This window comes from Lagopus muta, chromosome 2 (assembly GCF_023343835.1).
Source record: "Lagopus muta isolate bLagMut1 chromosome 2, bLagMut1 primary, whole genome shotgun sequence".
NCBI lineage: Eukaryota > Metazoa > Chordata > Aves > Galliformes > Phasianidae > Lagopus > Lagopus muta.
Genome location: NC_064434.1, coordinates 61,888,369 through 61,911,955, shown reverse-complemented (window position 1 = coordinate 61,911,955; position 23,587 = coordinate 61,888,369). Strand labels below are relative to the sequence as shown.

Here is a 23,587-nt window from a genome sequence, read left to right as displayed (position 1 = left end):
GCTGTCACCGCGAGTTCTAGGCTTGAACACTAATAAGTTGTGACAGAGTCTCGTTGTCTTTGCGTGTGGACGCAGGGCATATGTAAACTGCCACAAAAACCAGCTGCGACAGCAGAATTAGTTTAGGCATGAAAGACCAAGCTAAATTGTTTGGCTGTATTGTATTAAGACCAAATTTGGTTGATTGATGTCTAAAAGAAGAGCAGCTTAAAGTAATAGTTTGCAGCATGCTAGGGAGTAAATGGGGGTTGTAGTCCCTGAGGGAAACATTTGTTAGGAGTTTACTTGACTAATTTTTTCAAAACAGTTAATATTGAAATCCAGTAAGGAACACTGAAATTAATTACACTGAGGTTTAGTAACACTTTGTTTCATCCACGGTCATTGTGAATTGCAGCTCCACTGGAAGAATGAATGGTGCAGATTGATGTAGGAGGGAGAGGGGGAAGGGAACTGCTTCAGCTGCCTCTTTCTGATGAATAGCCAAAAAAAAAAAAAAAAAAAAAATCCACTCAACAATGAGAAATAAAAGCCTCAGCCCTCTCTCCTGATGCTCTGCATAGGGCTCTGGATATTTGGTCTCACTATTCAGAGATACCACTGCTGGGAGGGTGTTAAGGGGGCACAACTATTGTGGGGCAGTGGGTCACAGTCTGTCTTGAAGATGCTTTATGTGGAAGGCAGGGTCTTGTTTACCACCAGAGAATCATTCTTTATTGGTTTAGGGCTCAGAAAAGAAATCACTGATTTCAGGATTGCCTTGCAGTTCTGCAGTGCTTTTTTACTCTTTATGACTCCAACATGCTGCAAAAACTGTGCACTACTTCAGACAGAAGCTGATAGGCAGACATATACTTAAAGCACATGGTAATATTTATGGAGACTTGTTCTCACATAGAATTAAATGATGATAATTGAGAAAGAATTTTATGCTGAGGAATAAAGAAAGGAAACTCAGACTCTCCACCTGAGAAGCTTGTCAGCACTAAGTGGAGTATTTCTCAGCGACAGGCAAGTGCACAAACCCACCTAAATCTAGTTACAACTTGTTTTAGTAATGACTTCCTGCTTGCATAGAGTCATAATTTACTTTAAAAAAAATCACAAAAAATCCTAAAACTTTTGTGGCATCTCATTTTCATGCTTAGACTGTGCTCACACGTGAAAGTATTTATAGTAGTTTGAAAATCGCAGTGAACGTGTCCACAAAACTAAATTTTACGGGTGTGTGCTTCAGCACATGCAAAACTAGGTATGTGCAGTTCAGTTGCCTGAAGGGAGTGTGTGTATCGTTATTTTCTAAAAGATGCAGAGGTTGTCATTGATATATAGTCTGGATTTCAGGTGACATCATAAGGACCATGGAGACTCTATTTCTAGGCCACTTACTTTTTCTCTGTGTAGATTTTCTTGTTTCTTTGGTTGCTTTGTTTTTTTTTTCCTTCCTTTTCTCTAAAATTTAAGGAAAATTCTCCAGAAAGAAAAAGTGAAATTCAATAACTAGGTCTATGTTAGCTTTAAGAATATTACAGTGGAAGTGGGGAACTCACTGATCAGGAGATGAAGAATGTGTTGCTGTGGTGTCATTGCCTGTGCCTTGCACATGTGCTAACTGCTGATGTGGCAAAATCTGAATATATGAAAACCTTTCCTCCCATACAGAGTGAAGATTTCCATATATACACACAGTACTGCACCAACTATCCAAGGTAGGAGTTCTGGATTCCCTTTCTTCATTTGTCCCTTGGCTAATTAACGTAATGCAGGTTATAGTCTATTAGATATATGTGTGTCTAAATGTTGTGCCTGCCCTCCATCCTCATGCAAATTGGAGGGAAGAAAAAAGATGTTAGTTTTTTAAACTTGAAAAAACAAAAAATGAAAGATGCTCACCTGTAGTTTTACTTCAGTAGATTTTGTCATTCATTGCTATTGGTCCTTAAAAATTGATGGTCATCTTCTGCATGCCCCAGATATCTAATTCCCACTTCTAGAAAAGTGGCTGAATGTTAGAAGGAAAACACTACTGAATATATAAGATAACGTAAAAGAAGAAGCAGTGGTTGGATTAGGAACCTGCTGCCCCTTTTTGCAAGGAAAGAAAGAAATGATTCTCAACTTTACCTACAGTCTTACAAATAGGTATCATGTTTTCAGGTCAGTGGCTGTGTTGACAGAATGCATGAGGAACAAGACATTGGCCAAGTTCTTCAGAGAAAGGCAAGAAGCACTGCAGCATTCCTTGCCCCTGGGCTCCTATCTCTTGAAACCTGTCCAGCGAATCCTGAAGTATCACCTACTCTTGCACGTAAGCAATAAAACCCATCTGAATAGTGTCCCACTTAAGGCTACTGCACTGCAGTGTTCCTGCCTCTGATATAAGACTTGATTAGAACAGTTCTGGGGTTTTTTAGGCACTTTATTTTGGGAGTGTTTGATTTTTACACATGGCAACTCTTCCTGTCTTCATCACTTCATAACATATGCATATGTTTTAGCTGGGGAATGTATGGTAGTTATTTTTGACATGTTGAATCAGTCTGTGCATCCAAATAGTTACATTTTTTTTTAACTGTCTGTCATTCTCAAGTTCTATGGAAGATTTTTTTAATGAATAAACAATTTTGTACAAAAAAATATTGTTGCAATGAAAAGCGGGTTTTTCCCACATATTTCACTGCTGGGGGTGGTTGAAAGAAGGTATAAGTACATATAAACATCCTTGATTGGTAAGTTTCTTGTGGAGAGAAATGATTGAGGAAGTGGGAGCTCTTTCCATATCCAGTGAATTGAATTAAGCAAGTTTAGGAAATTCCTGCTTTATTGTTAACATTTTCCACATATGTTTCCTATTACAGAGTCATGTTCCAGTGAAGTGTAAAGACATTGATCCTTATTTAAAAATGTCTGGTGCTTTTCTTCTCTCCCACTGTAAAATAATGCCTAGTGTAATTCCATCAGTATTTTGTAAGCATTTTGATATGTCCTATATTTTAAGAAAAGCTATTAAGCGCTGTCTGAAAAGGTCTCTTCCTGTAAGTGTGCTGTGCTGTCTTTCTGTGCCTCTGTTTGCATCAGCTGCTGGACTGTCCATAAAAGCTTTGCACTCTTAGCCATCTTGTGTTAATCAAATTGTTAACTGCATGCAATAGAAACAAGGGCAGAAACATTGCATTCAGGTGATCACAATGTGAAGACAAAATATTACAGATAAAACATAGTATTGCATCAAGCTGGAAAAAATCATTTAGAAATTATTTTTTCTTGTTGTAGGAGATAGAAAATCACCTTGACAAGGACACTGAGGGCTATGATGTGGTGCTGGATGCCATAGATACAATGCAAAGAGTGGCATGGCACATAAATGACATGAAGAGGAAACATGAACATGCCATCAGGCTTCAGGTGAGTTCCCAGAGATATTTATTGGTGTTTCTGTAAGCTGTTTTTGTGAAGCTATATGCCGTCAGCATTTTTTGGTTTAATCTTTTATCTTTGTCAGTCAAAATTTAAAGTCCCGTTGAGTATGCCTGTGGCTGTTTGATCTTAGAAACCATGTCATAGGTGCTGCAGGAAAATCTCAGAAATCTCTTCTCTGCAAGCAGCATCCTGTACAGCATTTATTTTGCAGTAATATGGAACTTGAGATAACTTTTCTTTCTTCCTTTCCCTCAATTGTACAGCACTGCTGTACAACCCTAGGGCATGTCTTTGTTCAGAAAGCGTGTGGTTTCCGATTTCTCCTTTTTGTGCTGATTAATTTTGTTTTGAGACATTTCTTGTGCTTCTTCAAGTGCTTCCCCTCTTGGGCTTCTGAAGACATTTTTTTGTGTGTGTGAAAAATATAAACCTAGAAACACGATAGCTAGGAAAAGGTTAACTTCACTTTGAGTGACAGGTTTTTGAGGAGAAAGCAAAAGCTACACTGAATAATTTTTTGTCAAGAGTAAGCTACCTCACAGACTTCTTACAGATCCATCATTCTGTTTCAACAATTTCAAACATCCAAGTGAATTGCCATTTTACATTACACTTTTGTCAGCAGTACTTATATTGCTTGAAAATTTTTTTTTTTAATTAATAAAAGAGTTTAATAGGTTTATGCCATTCCAGAAATCTGTCTCATGTAATTCTTTTATTCCTTCATGTCTTTTAACACAAACCATACCTATTGGCCCTCATTTTTCTGTTTATACATAAGGGGAATGGGGTTACATTTGATAATGCCTTGCCTGCAGCAGTGTAACCTTTGCCACACATTGCTGGAAATGCATGCTAATGACTTCTACAAACAGTTTGCTATAAATCTGACTAAAGATAACCAGTAATATTTGGCAATAAAGAGGGCTAAACCGCTCTTGGAAAAGTGCATATTATAAATATATTAAGCAGAGCTGGCAAATGTATAAGCTTGTGGAAAACGTTTGTGTTACCCTTTCTAAAAGTAAAATCTGTTTCTGCAGCCACAGGGGGGATAGGTCTTCTGTGAGCTCTCACACTGCCATTGTCTGCAGTTCTGAAAGTACTGCAACAGTGATTCCAGCGCTGAGTCTCCCTGGACATTGGTGAAACTGATTGCTGTGCTACACTCCAACTTATTTACAAGTTCCTTAAGGGACCTTAAAAATGCAATGTTTTGTTATGTTTTCGTTTGATTTTGGTTTTTTAAGGAGTTTTGCATGTAGTCCAAAATGTGCTGCTCTGTGCATTTAGGTTTTCTTCCTGTGTATGCCCTAGGCTGCATTTGGGCTCAAATATACCAGAAAGATTTATATCTGATGGCTGTATGAAATGTTTTAGAGTCCAGCCCAGAATGAGGAAATCTGTCTGCTTTGCTAATGCTAGGTTGAAGTCAATGGAAGTTTTAAAACATTTCCTTACTTAAGATTCAGCCTGCTCTTAGTTTGCTGTACTGTGCTGAAATTTTGTATCTGTGCCTCTGACAGAAAAAATGAGCAATTTAGGAAACAATAGTCCTAGCCAAGTAATACAAATTTTTTAAGATGTTCTTAGATGTTTCCCTGGCGTTTTTCTCTTAAAGGATAAATAGAATCATAGAATCACTCAGGTTGGAAAAGACCTTAAAGATCATCGAGTCCAACCATAACCTAACCATACTACCCTAACCACCCTCTGCTAAATCATGTCCCTGAGCACCACATCCAAACGGTTTTTAAACACATCCAGGGATGGTGACTCAACCACCTCCCTGGGGAGCCTATTCCAGTGCTTAACAGCCCTTTCTGTAAAGAAGTTTTTCCTGATGTCTAACCTAAACTTACCCTGACACAACTTAAGGCAATAAGGTGAGAAATATCTATGTTATGTCTACAGATCATTACAAATGCAAAAGAATCTTGCCATCTTTAAGCAGTCAGTTGACCAAATAACTTCTTGTCTTTTGGTCTTCTGAGAAATATCTCCACAACAACTCCAGGGAGCATCTGCTCTGGTGAGCCTATCAGACACAGAGATACGGGCAGCCCTGGGAAACTCCAGGCTCTTCACTGTGCTCCCGCAGACATAACCAGGATTCAGGAGGGCACGCTTTAGTCTGTGCTTAGCATCAGGTGTGCAAGCACCTGGCTGTGATTTGCACCTAACCCAATAACCTCAGCACCAGCATACAGTGACTTTGTGCCGTTGAATGTTACATAGGAGAGCAGGAATGGCCTCAGCAGATTGATCTTTGAATCTATTTATGTAAAAGCACTGATATGCATGTCAATTGTTTTCCTTTGATCTGTTGCAGGAGATACAGAGTTTGCTCACCAACTGGAAAGGGCCAGATCTCACTAGTTACGGAGAGCTGGTTCTAGAGGGAACGTTTCGCATTCAGCGAGCCAAAAATGAGCGCACGCTGTTCCTCTTTGACAAGCTGCTGCTAATCACAAAAAAGAGAGACGAGATGTTTGCATACAAAGCTCACATACTGGTATGTCAGAGAGCAGATTATCATGTGCTGTCTCCCAGTCTCTGAAACTCTAGCATGATTTGCAGTGCCGCGTCTCTCTGTTACAGTGTGGGAATCTTATGCTGGTTGAAGTAATACCGAAGGAACCACTCAGCTTCAGTGTCTTCCACTATAAAAATCCCAAGATGCAACATACTGTCCAGGTATGACAGAAAACTCCTTGCTCACTGCATAGCCTGATTGATGCCCATAAGCTATTCCTGACCCTGCATAGTGCAGGAATGCTCTTTCTTGGGGTGCTGATTTTTTTTTTAATTTTATTTTAATCAGGCAAAATCACAGCAAGACAAACGGCTTTGGATTCTTCACTTGAAGAGGTTAATTCTAGAAAATCATCCTGCTAAAATTCCTGCCAAGGTAAAAATAATAAGTAGATATATAAAACTCAACTCCTTGAATGTGCATATGTAGCACATGGCAGTTTTCACAGAAAGAAACATTCCTCCCTTCACAACACATCTTAGTCATATCATTGCTTTTTGACAGTACATCCATTTGTGAACAACTGCTTTCAAAGGTGAAGCACAAGAAAAATAAAATTTCATTCAAAAATCTCTAGTGAACACCTTGAGACTCTCTGAGAATGGCAGCTACTTCCATTAGACCAGACTGATAATTTAGTTCCACAAAAAGGTTAAATGTACCATTAGTTTTGTTTTTATTGCTCTTTTTGTACGTTCTGATATAAAAAAACATCAAAAACTAAAATAAATGTTGTTGCTTATATCCATTAATCATAATATATTTTATTAGGGCTGCGCTGGAAGTAATGCCTTCTATTTTGTTATGTTGCCCCATGTTTTGTTAGTTGCAAGATGAGTTGCAATTTGGAGAAAGTTTAAACTCTTGAATATTGATATGTTCTTTTCTTATATCTTTGAAAGTCCCTAAAAATAAATGGAAAGATTCCACTAAAAGCATCTACTGGGGTTGGTACATGAGTAGAAGAATTTAACTGGGTTAGCAGCATTACTGTCCACATCAGGATTTGCCCACTAAGACATGAGTAACAGCAGTGCAGTGTCAGAAAACTCTATTGGAAGAGAGCATACCTTGGCTTGAAACTGCCTGTCTGCATAACACTGAGGTGTGCTAATTGCAGCATGTGTAGACATTGCCAAGCCAGTTTGAATCTGTCCTGGTTAGATAGCGTAGCAGCGAAGGCATTTGCAGCATGTGCTTCACTTTGCAAATGCACACACCCATCCTGAGCCCCGCATCTTTAGCTGGGACATCTAGGCCCTTTTTTTGTGAGCCAGGAAGTGTTATGACAGAAAACAAGGCACAGTTCTGCATTTTCTCATAGTTGTCAGATACCTACTGATACAGTCTTCATAGCTTGCAAGTAGGGAAATCTGGTCCTTTTATTTATCAAATCCTGTCTTAGACCTCTGGGTGATGTTTCCCAGTGTAACTTATTGCATCTTCACACTATTCAGAGTTAACTCCATCCATGACTCATGCAATGACTCTAGTTGGAAGCAAGATTTTATTTCTGATATTTTTGTTCACTGAATTTTTCTTTTCTATTACTATTTTCGCTCATTTTTATGCTGTAGGGAATAAGTGAGTGTTACCTGTGACTGGCATACACAGAGGTGTATTAAGTAAAATTTTCAACAAAAAAAGATAGTTAAGGAGGAAGAAGTCATAGCAATTGCATTTTGTATTTCTTCTTATATATCTGATCGACAGATGTCACTGAGAATATAATGATTGCACTGGTATTCATGCTTGCGTGAATATTTTTTGGTAACTATTTGATTGTAAAAAGAAATGCTTCAGCATTACTTCATATATTTTGTATAATTTTTGTGTATTTTTTTCTCTGTGGATTTTTTTATCAATGGAAAAAAAATACCTCATAATGTCATTTTTGTCTCTGAAAAATAATTTATTTTGGGGAAGAAAAAGCCTGACCAAATAAATCTCTGAGATTAGCACACGTTTGTGCACACATTTTGGCAAATTTGTGCTTGCTATTCATGAGACACTTCTCTGCCTGGCTTTTGAGGGATTTAATAGTAGTCCACATGTGACACCTGGTGGAAAATCACTGAACTGCATTCAGAGAGGATCAAACAGGTTAACTCAATTACTATATTTCAGTTTATTTTCTTCCCGGCTGATGCATCTGATAAAACACCCTGCTTATTTTTCTTAAAGAAAAAGGTAGTTTTTGGTGGCTGAAATCTACTTGTAGGCATCACTGCCTCCTTCAGAAATTCCCTATTTCAATGGGTACTGTGAGTACACGGTCCTCCCTTTCCACTGCCAGAGTGGAGGCAGAGAGGGCATGTGCAGAGAACAACAGTTTTTGTGATGCTCTGAAGATGAACTCCAGAAAACTCCTGCCATCAAAATTCTTCTCAATGTATGTAACGTGTGAAGCATAGAGACCAGGAGAAAAAGGCAATGCCAGCAGTATTTCTTAGTTCAAAAGTTAAACTTAACTGTCTGAAAAAACAAACAAACAAAAAACCCTGAAATCTGTAACATTCAACATAATTAATAACATAATAAATCCTTCAATTTGTAATTTATCTTTTACAGTTTTCCTTTCTTCATTTGTTTATGTTCTTCTCTTTCAGGCCAAACAGGCAATTCTAGAAATGGATGCCATACGTAAGTTGATTGTTTTTTGCTTCCATTTAAAAAAATGCACAAAACTGCCTTCAAAGCCTCAGCTTTGAATGTTGTTTCCATCTGAAATGGGAGAAGGTCATGTTTACATTCCTTGATCCTGCTTTGATGGGAAAAAAATGAAAAATGTTTGCAGATCCTTTGGGACTCTCTGGTCACTGCATTGATGGATCTTCATCTGACAAGTTATGTCTCATGATTAAAAAGGAAGAAGCAGATTAGACCTTCTGTAAATACTGGTTATTCTGTTTTTCTTATTCCATGCTGACTAAATACATTATCTTTCCTCCTTCTGTGACATAAACTCATTCTGGCTAGAGCTCACTGAATAAAAAATGCAGGTCTATGTACACACTGCTGGTATGACTTTCTCATGCTGGCAGACCTGCTGCTGGAGGTGTGTGAGGGCAGCCACAGTGCGCACAGACTTAACTGGGAGCCCAGCAGGGGCACTCAGTATGGGCTGCCTATGCTGGCTGCCCTGTCATCTGAGTGGCTGGGCTTATGGCTGTGTTGGAAACCAACTTCATCTATGGTGTAGTCACAAGAAAGTTTCATGCTGGGACCCAACATTCTAGTGCTTTACAGATGTTTGACTGAAGAATTTGTCTGCCTGTCACAGAAGTCAGGGTTCAGGAGAGAACACAATGCTGCTGCTGCATGCTCTGAATCCAGCTCCCTCTGCACTGGCCTTTCTGTTGCACCTCTTTGCTGCCTTTCGTGCTTTTGTGTTAGCTCTTTTTGTTGCAGCTGCTCCTGGCAACAAAGGGAAATGAGAACGGTAATCTTACACTGGAAGTGCTTGAATCATGGAGTAAAGAAGCCTTGTTATTTATTTACATAATTGTCATGAAGAATGGGTCGAGAAGGCTCAGACTGAGATACTAGCAAACAATTGAAGATAATAATTGTGCTATCAGTGTTCTGGGTTAGCAATCTGGAGCAAGGTGCAACTAAATGGGCAAAATGTTACTATGGCCAAGTGCCTAAGTTACCTGTGGCTGTGAACTGCACTTGCTTTGCTTCAGGCTCCCATGTGCCATGGCGTGAATCACACAGGAAAGAAGGCACTGCCCCCAGGGAGCTGCTGAGACCTGTGCAGTTAACACACCTTTGCCTCTGCTTATTCCACAGATCACCCAGGATTCCATTATAGCCCTGAGGGCGAAATAAAATCATCATATCAGCCTAAAGAAGGTACTACTCAACAGAGAGTGAGAAGGAAATCAGGTGAATAATCTCATTTTAATAAATGAAGATGATAAGGAAAAGCAAGATGGATTGTTTAGGGTTGGTTGAGTCTGTGCACGTAACATTGGTCTTTAGCTTACACTCCACTGAGATTCCGCAGAGCTCAGTTCCTCTGATACACAATTGACATATCTTGTTAAGCTTTGTTGTTTGTGCAGTTTAATTCTTGTATCCACCGTTTGCATTTTGTTTCATGAATATACATTCCTAAGGGTGGATGCATTTACAACATTTGGTATTTTCTAATGGACAGAAGAATGCATAAACAGGAAAGCCAGTCACATTATTTAAATCTGACCTTTCTTGTCCTCCCCTTCCCAAGTAATTATTGTCTCAGAAGTGATTGTATCTTATGATAGGTTTGTTACTTCAACATTTAACTGCTACCTATTTACCATAATGTCTGCCATAACCATCTCTTAAATCTTTGTTAATCATTAGTTCACTTCTGTTTTTCTCTCTACTGGTTCATAGATCCATAATTATTGTTAGTTTAGTGTTGAAGACATTACAAATATCTGTGTAGTTGAGTGACTGCATATTGCAGTCCCTGTGCTCAACTATTTAAAGACATTTCTTACTAAGATAAGATGTGTAACATCGTGTACTGGGAATGACTTAAACAGGGTTCATGAGAGACTGATGTAGTGATTTATTGTATAGTGGCACTGGTGTTCAAAAAACCCAAACCTTTTTAGGCATCTTTCTCTGTTTCTGAGGTGAAACAAATGGATGCTCTTTTGCCCATAAAAGGAATACTACAAAATGCTGACTGGATGGATGGACTAACATTTAGCTACTTAAAATTTAAAAATATTGCCTTATAGATATTTCTCAGTACCTCATAAGTATGTCTGTTTTGAATATGGAAACCTCCAGCAACTCCAAGCAGTAGCATAAATGAGAACTGAGTCTTATGAAACCAGGAATCCTAACCTGGGTTTAAAATTTATGTGTGTCTTGTTGCATAGAGAACAGCTGATAGCTGGCATTAGGAACATGTAAGTAGTTTGGTAACAGCTGTGGGTATGATATTTCAAGAAATTCTGTTTTTCTAAGAATGTGAGTTAGCTGAGTGATTAAGAACAGAAGATCTGGTTTTCCTGCCAGGAGCTTAAATTTTGATGTCTGTGCTATGAAAAGATAATTATAGCTTTCTTTGTGATGCAAGAGTGCTTAAACACATTGTCTTTTTCAGAACCCTCATCCAGAGTCCATAAAGTTCTGAAGTCAAATGGTAAGCTGCTTCCTCTACTGCTTACTTAGCCAGTGTTTCCAATTTTGTAGAACAAGTAAAAATGTATCCTCTTCTCCTGTAACTTACCCTACATACACATTTGAGAGGCAAAGAAAACAAAATCTCATGTTTAAATCTAATATTTCATTTTCCATGCTTGGGTTTTGGTCCTGTAAGTGTCTTAGCAACTGGTAATTGAACACCAGGAGCCAGCCACTGTGAATAGCTGCCTGCATTACATCATTCTGTCAAATCAAGACCTCAGGTGGTGATATCAGAAAGCTACTGTTTTCTCTTGTTTTATCAGAGACCTTCAAGTGAATATTGCTGTTTCATTTGATCCTCTTTTGGGAATTCATCACTGGGATATGAGTGTAGCATTAAGCCAGTGGAATAGGTTGATAGCTGTTTGATTATTCACTTATGATGAAGTATATGTTTCTATTTTTCAGATATAAGCCCAGATATGCAGAAGGTAGGCCATTTCTTGTACTTCTTGCTTGGCACATTCAAATAGCACGTAACTAACAAGAATATATTTTCTGTAGAATCCACATCTCCTTGGCTGTGTTGGTTTAAAGAAAGAAACAAAAACATGAATGTTGTTTATAATGTCTCCAGTAGCATTATTGAAATTAACGAAACACAGCTAACTACTTCAGGAATATCCAGCAAACAAAAATTGACTGCTCCACATTCTTGTACTTTATAGCACAGTACAAAGAACTGTTAATGTCCTAGTGGTTCTTATAAATACCACTATAATCACAGGAGTGCTGTATGTAAAGATAGTGTGTATTCTTTGGAGAACATTTTTAAATGAAATCTATACCTCTGTATTTTTAAATGGAAAAAAAAAAAAAAAAGACCTTATTCTTTTACGATTCATATACTGTATATAAATCATTATATGTGACCAGGGTCAATATAGCTTAAGCACGATGTAAATAAGCATTTCTCATTTACACGTTTTTAGTAAGAATTTGTTACGAAGTTCCAGTGCTGTTTGAAAATCTCTTGTTCAGTTCCAGGTCCTGATCTTATTTGGGATGTGAATTAAGGAGAGTTTGTGGAAAATTTGTTAACAGGGTACATTAGATGTGACTTAATTGGGACACCATAAAACTGAAGCCCATAATTATACTCATTTATCAATTTTTTTTCAGTTCCAAGCATTATATGGAAAAATTCTGATTGCTTTAATTCTTTGCTTATACGTCTCATTTCAGCACAGCAAACTGAATGTAGCTTAATCACTGTCTAGAAGACTGATGCAAAGCAGTGCCATACTGAAATATATAATTTATGTAACTTTCAATCAATGCTTTTATTTCTTAAGCGGATCTGTATTGAAGGAGCCCTGTTATCTCAAGCCACCAAACTAGGATCAAATGAATCCCTGCTGAATTCTAGGAAAAAGGGTACATTGGAATCCAGTGGGCTAGAGAGCCAATTTCAAGGGCCCACTGAGCCAGCCTACAACAGCGATCAGGATGAAAATCTCCAAACATCTGCTGCAGAACAGGTTGATGCTGATGATGAAGAAGAATCTGAACAGGTAGGAAAAAGAATAGAATTTTTTTTTTTTTCTCTTGTGGAGTGGATGGAAAGTATATTAAAAGTACCTGTAAAATTGCAAGGAGGCATGAACATCTTAGAAGTATTTGCAACTTCTTCTCCTTATAAATATTTTTCTTTTTATAAATATTTTGTTTCCTTTCTCCTAATTCAGTTCTTGTGTATTCTTCTACATCTGTGTTCCTGCACATTCTGCTTTCATCTCCTTTTGACAAGCTGTATGGATTGACTTCATTTAATTGGTTATTATAAAGAAAGTTTTCTAGGCTCTGAATCATTCCTGTGTGCTCTGAATACTCTTGAGCATTTCATTATTCAGCTGTGGATATGTGACCTGGCTCTGCTATTCTAGCTCCTTAGTAACCTTTGAATATGGCTGCACAAAGCATTGTGGATTTTAATGCTCCTAACTTGTTCTGTTCTTTTAAATCACAGGGAATACAACAAAATTCACTACAGAAATCAAAAGGAGGAAGGAAAAGACTTAATAGTCAAGCTGCTGAAAATGTTGAAAAAAGGAGAAGTGTGAATCTCAACAAGTGTGAAATCCAGGTATATGAACTTTTACTTTGGTTTTGCTGTGCATCATAGGTATGTTAAAGAAATGTGTGGATTCCTTTAGGTAGACAGAGAAGTCGTTCCATGTTTTTCATGTGCAAGAACCTCAAAGAGTATTCTCTGGGGGACAGGAAAACAAGACAAAGTGATCAACCTTAACTTAATCCAAAAGAAGGAATCTTCTCTCTCTCTGCCAGATACACCTACAGCATCCTTCATGTTTGCATTAGCAGGCATATGACCTTGTTGAAAAAGTTGAAAATTTACTCCAAAAAAGAAAATGAAAAATTTTCAATGGCATGTGCTAGAGAGCACAACACCTTTCTGCTAGGATTATACGCAATGGGAAAGGGAGGAGAACAAAACTTTTGGCACAAGACCAGAGTAAGATTAGTTAAATCTAATTGTGGAACTGCAGAGTTAGCATAAAAGGTTTAACCCAACCCTGCCAAATAAATTTGCCTTTAATTACTCATGCTTTAGCATAATCCCAGTGTCTCTTATTTGAAGTAAGATGATATTAAATGCCAAGAGTGAACTCTGAGCCAGGGAAAGGATTAAGGGACAAAGTAATCTGGCACTAACACCATGGTTCCCCTGCTCTCTAGTGAGTAGCCTGCTTATCCTATCTATCTCCACCTGACTCCGTGCTGCAGGACAACACTGATAATGTGAAAGTTCTGTGAACAGAAGGAATTTTTGTGTTATTGCAGGGGACAGACTAACATTACCTGCATATTTCAAATCTCCACAGAGCTCCAAGGATCCTTCAGATGAAGAGTCAAGCCAGCTGAATACCAATCTCCCATTTTCCTGTTCAGCTAGACAGTCGCAATCACCCAGACAGTTCAACACACCCCAGAACAACTCACTGATCATGAATATCCTGGGGGGAACCACCTCTGTCAGAAACATCTGGACAGACCACCAAATTAGGCAGGCATTGTTTCCCAGCCGACGTCCACCTTATGAGAATGAAGATGATGATGATGATTATCAGATGTTTATGCCATCGATGTCTTCGTCCAACACTGGTTCAGCTGTTAGTGGAGAAAGGAGGGGTCACTCTGATCGGCCATGCAGCTGGCACCTGGGGGTAGTGCATCAAAATGAAACTCCTAGCTCCAATCGTCATAAAATTGTTCGAAGGGCCAGTAGTGCTGGTGAAAGCAACACATGTCCAACCATCACCAGATGTAAAATCAGTGAGCGCAGTTCTCGAAGGGATGTGAAAAGAACAGAGGCGAACAGTACGAATGCATATCCTGAATCTTCAGAGGAGCTGACCATTGATGATATTGAACATGTTTATGACAACATAAGCTACGAAGACTTGAAGCTGATGGGTCTGACAAGAAGGGAGGAAACACACCCTGGTCCCCAGGGATCTGCTAGAGACTCTCTTTACGAGGAGGAAAACAAAAGCAGCTTAAATTCGCCCTCCAAAAAGAGGACAGCAAATCAAAGCAGAGCCTCCCTTCATGCTAGCAGAGATGAGATCCTACTTGGTAGAGAAGCACCTACTTCAAGTTTGGATGAGCTCAGGATTGTTGAAGATAACATCTATGACACCATTGTGCTTCCAGAAACACCACTATTGAAATTTAAACATGATCCCTTAAAATGCTCTAAAAAGTGGAGTTTACTGGGCCTGGAAAAAGATGTGACATGTTCTGACAATCAACAGCAGTTTGTTTCTGAAGAGAGTCTCCAGTTCAGTGAAGATGAGAGTCCTTACCATCGTCTTCCCATTGACAATGACTATCTGAGCTTCGTAGATAGCTCTTCCAATTCTGACTCGCTGTCTCATAAGTCTGCAGCAGATAAACTCTCAGAGGAAGTAGATGAGATCTGGAATGACCTGGAAAACTACATCAAGAAGAATCAGGAAAAGACAAGAGATCGGCATCTTGCAGCCTTTCCTGTTTGTAAAGATGATATACAGGAAAGGCTGCATGCTGGTAGTACACCTGAACTGAGTAAAGATGTAGAATACTCATTGTCTACTCTCTCTCTTCCAGAAACTCCTATTTTCCCTAAAACCATGAAACCCAGGGCTGCCACCATAAGTGAGGCTAGTCTCAGGCTTGAAGACACTATGGCATGCAAGGAAAGCTCTTTAGCAAGTCTGAACAGATCTTCCTTCTCGGGTGAGGTGCCATTTGTGGACAGCCCATACGAATCTGCCAATAGTATTCTGTCCAGTGCACATACAGAGTGCATGGAAAATGACCTGGCTGTTGTGGATAAAACAAAGAACAGAGTTTTTATGATGGCAAGGCAATACAGTCAGAAAATTAAGAAAGCTAACCAGCTTTTGAAAGTTAAAACTCCTGAGCAGGAACAGCCAGCTAGCAGACAACAGAAACTGAAGCACAAAGATCTTGCTGCTATTCTCGAGGAGAAGAAACAAGGTGGTCCTGCTATTGGTATGTTAAAAATATTCCTGTACAGATTTACTTCTTTAGGTACTTACAGTGAAATTCATGTACTGAATTGGAGGATAGAATCTTCCTTACCTTATTAGCTGAATATCAGTACTGTCTTTTTGGTGTCACGGTTTTATGACACTGAAAGGAATTTCCTGTGACTGCTTCTGATGTGAATAGTCCTTTATATCTCAATAAATTCTTGCCATTACTTGATAAAATAGGGAAGAAATAGTCTGGGGTGTTGGCAGGGGGGGATAGGCTCAGCTTAGGCTGGAATTAGGAATCACGTCTGAAGCATCATTGGCCTCTTTACCAAAAAAAAAAAAAAAAAAAAAGCACCAAAAAACAAACAACAAAAAAACCCCAAGCCTGCAATTATTTCCTTTAATAGAGTGATCTTCCTATTTTGAATAAAAAGGTGCAGAGATTTGCCTTCATAAACCATGTTACCAGATTTGCTCAGGTAACATCCACGTCACGCTTACAAGCATAAGGAATGGGGTCAGATAAGAAGGTTGGTGGTCTCATTCTCCATAATGAATGTGTAAAGTAATGGATATGCTGCAAGAATTTTGGAGATTTTTTTGTCCATATTCAGTTGAAACAAATTGGAGAAGTGAAGCCAGTGGATTCCACATGCTAGTGTCATTATCGCCTTTATAGAAGTCTCTAAATATCCCATTTACCAGGCCATTTTCAGAAAGTTCTTTTCCATTTTGTCATGAAACAATTTATAATTGGAACTGTTTCCTTTATCTTGTAGTGTTGTTTGCCATTAGATTAAATGTAGTAAACATTAGAGCACTATACACCAAGTCATGCTGGCAGAATTGCTCAAGAATTAGACACTGAGGCAAATTCTAAGATTGAGAATTTGAAAAAACATCCCAGAATTCAGTATAGAACCAAATTTCAGCAGAACTTAAAAGGCCTTTGACTGTTTCCTACTAACCATTTCTCTGAGTGAGATACCATTGGCTTCATCGTCATCTCTTGGGAAGCCCAGCAGTGCATTTCCTTGCACTGATATGGCATGAAAGCTACTGTGAACCTGCTCCCTCTGGTGCAAAAATCCTCTTTTCTACATAAGCCTTTCAATAGGATGTCCCTGTCCCCTCTCAACCTCTCTTCACAGCTCTCAGACTCTTGGGGGTAAGGAGGAAAAGGAAGAGGAAGAGCAATCGGGCAGATCATAAGCCTTCCTGTCTTTTTGCAGTGTAAAAATAACATGGGAAAAGAAACGAAAATTGCATTCTTTCATGCTTTTTCCACACTTTTCAGCATTTAGCTGGATGGGTTTTATTTATAAGGCAAGCTTCAAGCCACAAACAGGCTGAAGTCACAGCTATGTGAAACAGTAGTCTGATGAAACTATATTCTGGCCAGAAAGTGCAAACTTTCAGCAAGGGTAAGAGGCTGGAAGGGGCTTCAGCTCCACTAAGCTTTCCCTCTCCCAGGTAGGGCAACCTTGTGTCTTATTGGTAGGATTCAGGTTTAGAGGAGTGAAATCATTTTCTTTTAGAATAAGAACTTAACACTCCAGTTACTTGAAAATACTAGAGGATGAAACAGATTTAATAATAGTATTTTATAAATCTTTTGTTTTCTTCTTTAACTGATACCAAAGAGTTTTGGGATCTTCAAATTTTTGTGTGAGTCAAATGAATGGGTTGCTTTTGTCTCAATTAAAACCTATCTCTTCCCTAGGTGCCAGGATAGCTGAGTACTCCCAGCTTTATGACCAGATTGTCTTCAGAGACAGCTCACCCAAGGTCCAAAAGGAAGCCTGGGCCAGCCCTCAGGAGCCCTCAGCTGTGAGGTTTTCCACACCTCTATCTAGCACTCATCCCTGTGCCCAGGTCACTGCCGAGTGCTCCAGAGCAGAGGATTGGCTTTTGCACTCTACCTACAGCAATGGTGAGCTGGCTGACTTTTCTCCGTGGCCAGAAGCCCAAGACACAAAGTCCAAGAGTTCATATGCAGAAGCTGTGACAAAAAGCAATCCCAGACAGCTGCCGTCAGCCTGCTCAGTGCCTTCCCTTCAGATTTCTAACCGATTGCATGTCCCAGCACAGAGGTGGAGTGCAATTATCAGCCAACCTAACAAAGAAAATTTACACCAAGATCATATCTATAACTCCCTTGGGAGAAGAGTAAGCAGTATCAAACCACAGGCATACAGTAGGTCACAGTCATCTTCTTCAATTGTGGTCAATAGATCTGGAGAATCAATTGTATATCCTAACGAAACAGACAAGAAAATGGTTCATTCCGATAGGAACTTCCGTCTCAATGGCCATCAAGTGCTGGGCATTGCTTCAGCTTGTACAGGGCCTGATATGAGGAAGCAGGTCCCTGAGAACTATTCGGATATGATTTTGCAGGATTCTCAAAAAGTCCTGAGAGTAAACAGGCCCTCCCCTCTGACTGCACAAATGGCAACTCAGAACTATTTTTCTAATTTCAAAGACACTGAAGAGGGGGAAGGGGATGATGATGACTATGTTGAAATAAGGTCTGAAGATGAGGGGTCTGATCTGGAGGCTTCTCAGAACCAAGCAAGGAAACTGGATCCTAAATTGCACAACACGGACACTGATCCTTCTGAAACTCTCTGCGGCAAAACTGTGTCTTGTACTCCTGCAAAGCCCACCGGCAGCAAACACACACTTACCCCATATCTGACTGCATACAGTGATTCAGATAAACTGAATGACTACCTGTGGAGAGTGCCATCTCCCAACCAGCAGAATATTGTCCAGTCTTTACGGGAAAAGTTTCAGTGTCTTAGTTCCAGTAGCTTTGCTTGATGCTTTCAGTGATCTCTAGCTGTACAGCCTTAACATGAAGAGCATATACTGGGACAATCAGTACTGGCATCATGTATTTCTGTATTATTACACTATCAGGCATTGTATCACAGTAATATTGTAAATAGATTTTTTTTTAATGGTTTAGAATCCTGGAAGTTAAAAGGCTACATGTGCACTATCTGCTGTCTTGCTCCATGATGCAGGTGGACTTATGATCCCATATGGAGCCTCTGTATCTTTCTTCTGCACAACTCAGTTTCTTGCTAGGTGTGATACCTTTTTCTTTCTTTCTTTCTTTTTTTTTTTTTTTTTTTTTTAAGCTGTCTAACCCAGGTTTGACACTGATTCTTAAGCCATGTTACCACATGGAAACCTTAGCATTTGAACTTCTGGTTTGTGATTAGTTCTGTTCTTACAATGACTGATTGCACATGACTACATCCATAAATGTGCAAATTTCTAAGCAAGGTTCTGGTAATGACAGCATCATGCTGTATGTGCAATTGCGCAAAGCTGCTGCACATTACTTTTCAAAAGAGAGATTCCAAGTCTACAGGACCAATACATGAGATACCAAATATACTACGTTGATTTAGAACAGACTTCTTACGTTTTAAACAGAACTTAGTCCTAGTGCTTATGAGAGATGCTGATAGCTGTGTCTGGAGCCTTTCTACTTGCTGTGGCTGCACAGTTGGCAGAGAATGGGCAGAGGCATCTTTTTATCTGAATCTGTCAGATAAATCTGGCAGAATCTGTCAATGTGAGGTCATCCTTGTCCTGAGGGTGTTTGGGACAGCAGAAGGGAGCTCTGCTGCTTATGAAGATGAGTGCTAGCTTTCCTTGCCTGTAGTGTCTGGGACATGCAGACTAAATCAGATCTCAGCAGTGGAAAGCCACTGCATGTGGATTGGTCAAGTGCAATTGATAAACAGTGATCTACAAGTTCCTCACACCCCGAAGTCAGTAACCCTGAGAGAGAATGGGATTTGTGTGTGTGCTTGGGTGAAACATGCTGAGCTCAGGCTGCGGACTGTTTCTGCAGTAGTGCTGGCTGAGGTACAGGCTGCTTCCTCCAGGGCTGGGTGGGGTGAAAGAGGCATCTTCAGAACAGGGTGGGCTGAGTATAATCCAGTGTCTATATAATATAAGTAGCTGAAACATGAGAACGTATTCCATTCTTTTGCAAATAATGTACAGAGTAAATACCCCCATTTACAACAAGAATAGACTTTCCATTGTGATGCACGTTTACTTTGTTTTGTCATCATTGCACAGCTTTGGATTCTGTTACTTGAAAGCACTGTACCAAGAGGAAAGCCTCAGTATGTCTACACTGACCATCCTGCGTGATTGTCATTGTGCTTTGGTGCTTAAGTTCTTCAGACGATGCAGATAAAGCCAGTACCGAGTTACACATATCAGTATATAAAGGAGCTGAAGTACTGTTTTTATTGACCATGTATGGCTCCCCTAGTTACTGCACTCCCGGACCTGCTGTCTGTTATTTTCTCCATTGGTTATCATGAACAAAATCCAAAGTTATCAATGTACAGCTAATTACTTGTAGAATAAGATTTAAGGACTTGAATTTCTTAGAATGGATTAAATTATTTACCAGGTGCATTGACTGGTCGCTCGTTGCATGTACAAACTTGTCCGAACCAGCAGCAGTGATGCTCTGCACAGATGGAACCGCAGTCAGCTGAGAAAATTAGCACTGTACAGAATTAGGCTGCCGAGAAGTAGTGGAGCCCATATTTATTTATTAGAGCTTGTAATGTACTGTAAATACCCATAGGAGTTGCCATCTGTGCTTTGCCCCCGCACCTCTAGGTTGTTTGGAACTCGCATCTCGTGCAATGGGAGGTAAAAAAGAAGCAGAAAAAAAAAAAAAAAAAGGGAGGTGTACCAGCGCGTAACTTGTCTCCCAGGGACCATTTCATACTATTTGTAATAAACGTGGAGTATGCAACAAGCTGCGGTTCTTTTCTTTCGGGGAAAGGCACGAGCGAGCGGGGCTCCGCCGGGGCGGGGAGAGGGGCGGGCGGGGCGAGCAGCACGTCCCGCCCCCCCTCCCCCCCACCCTTTGGCCCGCTCCCCGCCTCGGCTCCGCAGCCGGCGCGCAGGCCGCAGGAGGATGAGAGGTGAAGTGATGCGACTCTGCCTCTCTCTGCCCTTCGCTGCCGGCCCGTACCGGGCGCTGAGCGGGTGGCAGGCAGCGGGCGGCCAAGCCGTGCGGTAAGCGGAGCGCGAAGGGAGGCGGTGCAGGCTGATGCAATAGCGGGGGGGGAGGAGGAGGAGGAGGAGGAGGAGGGAGAGGAAGAAGAAGAAAAACAAGAAAGGGTGGGGGGTTGGGCGCAGGATGCGTTGCCACGGCTGAGGGAGGTTTTGTGTTGGGGCGTTTCGGGCGGTTGCGGGGTGGTCCAGGTGAGGCTGCGGACGTGGATGTGCACGTGGATGTGCACGTGGATATGTGAGCCCTCCTCTCCTCCATGGGGCCGCTGAGGGACAGCTGAGACAACTTGCTAGTTTCTGGCTTCTGCAAGGAGGGATGAGGTAGTAAAACGCCTCTCTAGTCTGCCGCTTCCCAGCTAGAGAGGCCAAATGGGGATCTCCCATTCCCTGAAACGTGTCATGTCGCAACTCCCTGTGTGCAGGAGGAAAGGAACAGAACCCACGGCTACTCACCCAGGGATGTTTACCAGAGAGTCTTCCCAGTGCTTAGCAGGGGCTTCTGCTATTTTTTCCAAGAAGTGGTGCAGTAAATAGAGCTCCTCTGTCTGGCAGCTGCCCGCAGCCCAGAGAAGCATCCAGAAAAGGCAATGTCACGGCCAGCATTGTGTGAGGGAGCTGTGCTCTGTCAGTCCTGAGCCAAGAATATGGAGGGCCTCAACTGGTCCAGAAGCGATGTGGAGCGCTGGTTCTTTGCCGTGGGGTCAGACAAACCTGATGAACAGAACACGGCTGTAAAGTGTAGAGCATGTTGGAGCACTGATGCACACAGCTGAAAAAGGAAGATATTGCAGTCTATTTAGTTTCTCTGTAACTGGCTGCTGAATTGCTGCCCTCCACAATATATGGTAATTCTGGTGATTAAAAATATATCTGCCCAAGAAACAGTACTGGTGATTAATGGAGGCTTCCAGTGACTGATGTTAGAAGGGTTTCATGTTTGATTGGATTCTTTTGCTAGAGATGTGCCTGTGTTGTTGTGTTGCAGCAAAATCACTGAGAATGCAAGAAAATCTTTGGCCTCTCTGAGGAGAGAACACCCACGGCTTGAGCCAACGCTTGCCATTATTCAGGTAACAGCTGCTTACATGGGGCTAGTTGTAAAGGATTCCTTCAGTGCTGTTTCCTATTTGAAACTTCACAGGTGTGTGGTGCAGGAAGTAAGCATGTTTTTAAGCAAAATGGTGGCAGCAGGTAACCCCATCAGCTTGGAGTTCAAGAGAGCAAGGGCTTTCTCTCGCACTAATTGAATTGATAGATGGTTTTAAAATCAAAGTAGTATTTCTCAGCATTTATTTCACTTGAAGCTGTTGCAATCCTACAAATAGTGCTGATAGGTGTGAAAACCAAGGTCTCTCTTCACTACTGTCTGCTGAGAGTAAGTCTGCCTGGGCAGGGGAAAGCCCTCCTTCATCCTGCCCACCTTCCTGTCCATGGCCAAAGCAGAGGAGCTGAGGGAAGCTGCAGCTCTTTGTGAGGGGAGAAGAAGGGCATTGCTGAGCTCTGCTTTCTGTGACAGTGACAGGGCCCAGGGCCCGAGGGAACTGCATGGAGCTGTCACAGGAGGGGCAGCTGGGGGTTAGGGAACAGTTCTTCTCCAGATAATGATGAGCATGAAACAGGCTGTCCAGGGCAGTGTGCACAGCTCTGAGCAGCCAGATTTCAAGGAGTGTTTGGACAGCATTCTCAGACATAGGGTTTAGTTTTGGGTGATGCTATGTGGAGCCAGGGGTTGGACTCAATGATCCTTGTGGGTCCTTTCAAAACTCAGGATATTTTGTGATACTATCCAGTGGGTTTTAATTGTAAAACCTAACTATATTTTTGAAATAGTAATAGTGAATCTAAGAGGCAGTACACCAACTTTTTTCAGTAGGTATTCTGGAGAGGCTGAGTGAACAAACTCCTTCCGTGACTGCTTTTCAAATAGCCCTCTGTATGGCTGTCAGCGTAAGACCTGGCAGTAGCAATGACCCTCCTCTCGCTGGCTTTCAGTTTCTCCCTCCTGCCTTGTCTCCATGCAGTTGCACAGTGAGCTCATCCATGCTGCTCTGGACTGGGTTACCTGAAGAGGGTCCTGCTTCCCCGCAGACTATTCTCCAGTCTGCATTGGCCATAGAAGTGTTTTATGCTGTCACCTGGGAGGGAGAACAGTGTTAGGTGGGATGGAGCAATGTGTGAGAAGTTCCGTCTCATTTGTGTTATAATTTAGGATGCATCAAGGCCTGTGTTTTGGTTTGGATCATGACTGTGCTTTAAACATACATTCCTGTGGTCTCCACTTACCCCACCTGATTTGCATTATGAGAGGTCTTTATAACACGTGGAGTCCTCAATCCTTCTGGGTGAAATTCACCCCTCAGGTGTTCTCCAGTTAACAGTCACTAGCTCTAGCCTGGCTGCAATGACTGAAGTAGAATATCCTGTATTTGCTGTATTTGTACTCAAAGAGGGTTTGTTTTAGTTGACTGAGAGTGCTCTGCTTTACTGGGCAACGTTGGCAGAGCACTAAGTGCTGCTGTCCAAGTCCCACGTTACAGCCAGAGGAGCATAGATGGCAGTGAGACAACCCCTTGATCTAGTTGTTTGCAGCTGGCATGGTACGCTGACAATTCACTGGGGAAATGTGGAATTTCACACTGAACCCACTCTGTAAGTGCCTTCAGATGCCTTCTAGTCACATGCCACGTGAACCTGATTGGCTTTGTAAGTAGTACCAGCATTTTTTGTAATCTGCCTTGAGGCTGAGACAAGAATAATAAAAACTTGTTTATTTCTTAGTTTTATTGAAGCTCTCTGCCCAGAGAGCTTGTGGAGTCTCTTTCTATGGACACATACCTGTGTGACCTATTGTAAGGAACCTGCT

General features: G+C 40.9%; 2 protein-coding genes across 8 annotated transcripts in view; both read left to right on the top strand.

The window, feature by feature from the left end:
- The window catches only part of PLEKHG1 (pleckstrin homology and RhoGEF domain containing G1), a 125,446-nt gene extending 104,997 nt beyond the window's left edge, over positions 1–20,449 (top strand). For all 7 annotated transcript variants that reach the window (XM_048936145.1, XM_048936143.1, XM_048936144.1 and 4 more), the window contains 14 exons: positions 1,663–1,709; positions 2,158–2,308; positions 3,274–3,405; positions 5,753–5,935; positions 6,022–6,117; positions 6,245–6,331; positions 8,566–8,599; positions 9,752–9,847; positions 11,067–11,105; positions 11,558–11,580; positions 12,445–12,663; positions 13,119–13,235; positions 13,996–15,670; positions 17,381–20,449. In XM_048936145.1, coding sequence (XP_048792102.1) covers positions 1,663–1,709; positions 2,158–2,308; positions 3,274–3,405; positions 5,753–5,935; positions 6,022–6,117; positions 6,245–6,331; positions 8,566–8,599; positions 9,752–9,847; positions 11,067–11,105; positions 11,558–11,580; positions 12,445–12,663; positions 13,119–13,235; positions 13,996–15,670; positions 17,381–18,483 — 4,002 coding nt within the window. In that variant the 3' untranslated portion in view covers positions 18,484–20,449. The remainder of the gene's footprint in view (positions 1–1,662; positions 1,710–2,157; positions 2,309–3,273; positions 3,406–5,752; positions 5,936–6,021; positions 6,118–6,244; positions 6,332–8,565; positions 8,600–9,751; positions 9,848–11,066; positions 11,106–11,557; positions 11,581–12,444; positions 12,664–13,118; positions 13,236–13,995; positions 15,671–17,380) is intronic.
- A 120-nt stretch (positions 20,450–20,569) lies between these two features.
- Positions 20,570–23,587, top strand: part of MTHFD1L (methylenetetrahydrofolate dehydrogenase (NADP+ dependent) 1 like) — a 140,368-nt gene continuing 137,350 nt past the window's right edge. Inside the window, exons 1-2 of the mRNA XM_048936153.1 lie at positions 20,570–20,727; positions 21,710–21,794. Of these exons, the coding sequence (XP_048792110.1) occupies positions 20,627–20,727; positions 21,710–21,794 (186 nt within the window). The 5' untranslated portion in view covers positions 20,570–20,626. The remainder of the gene's footprint in view (positions 20,728–21,709; positions 21,795–23,587) is intronic.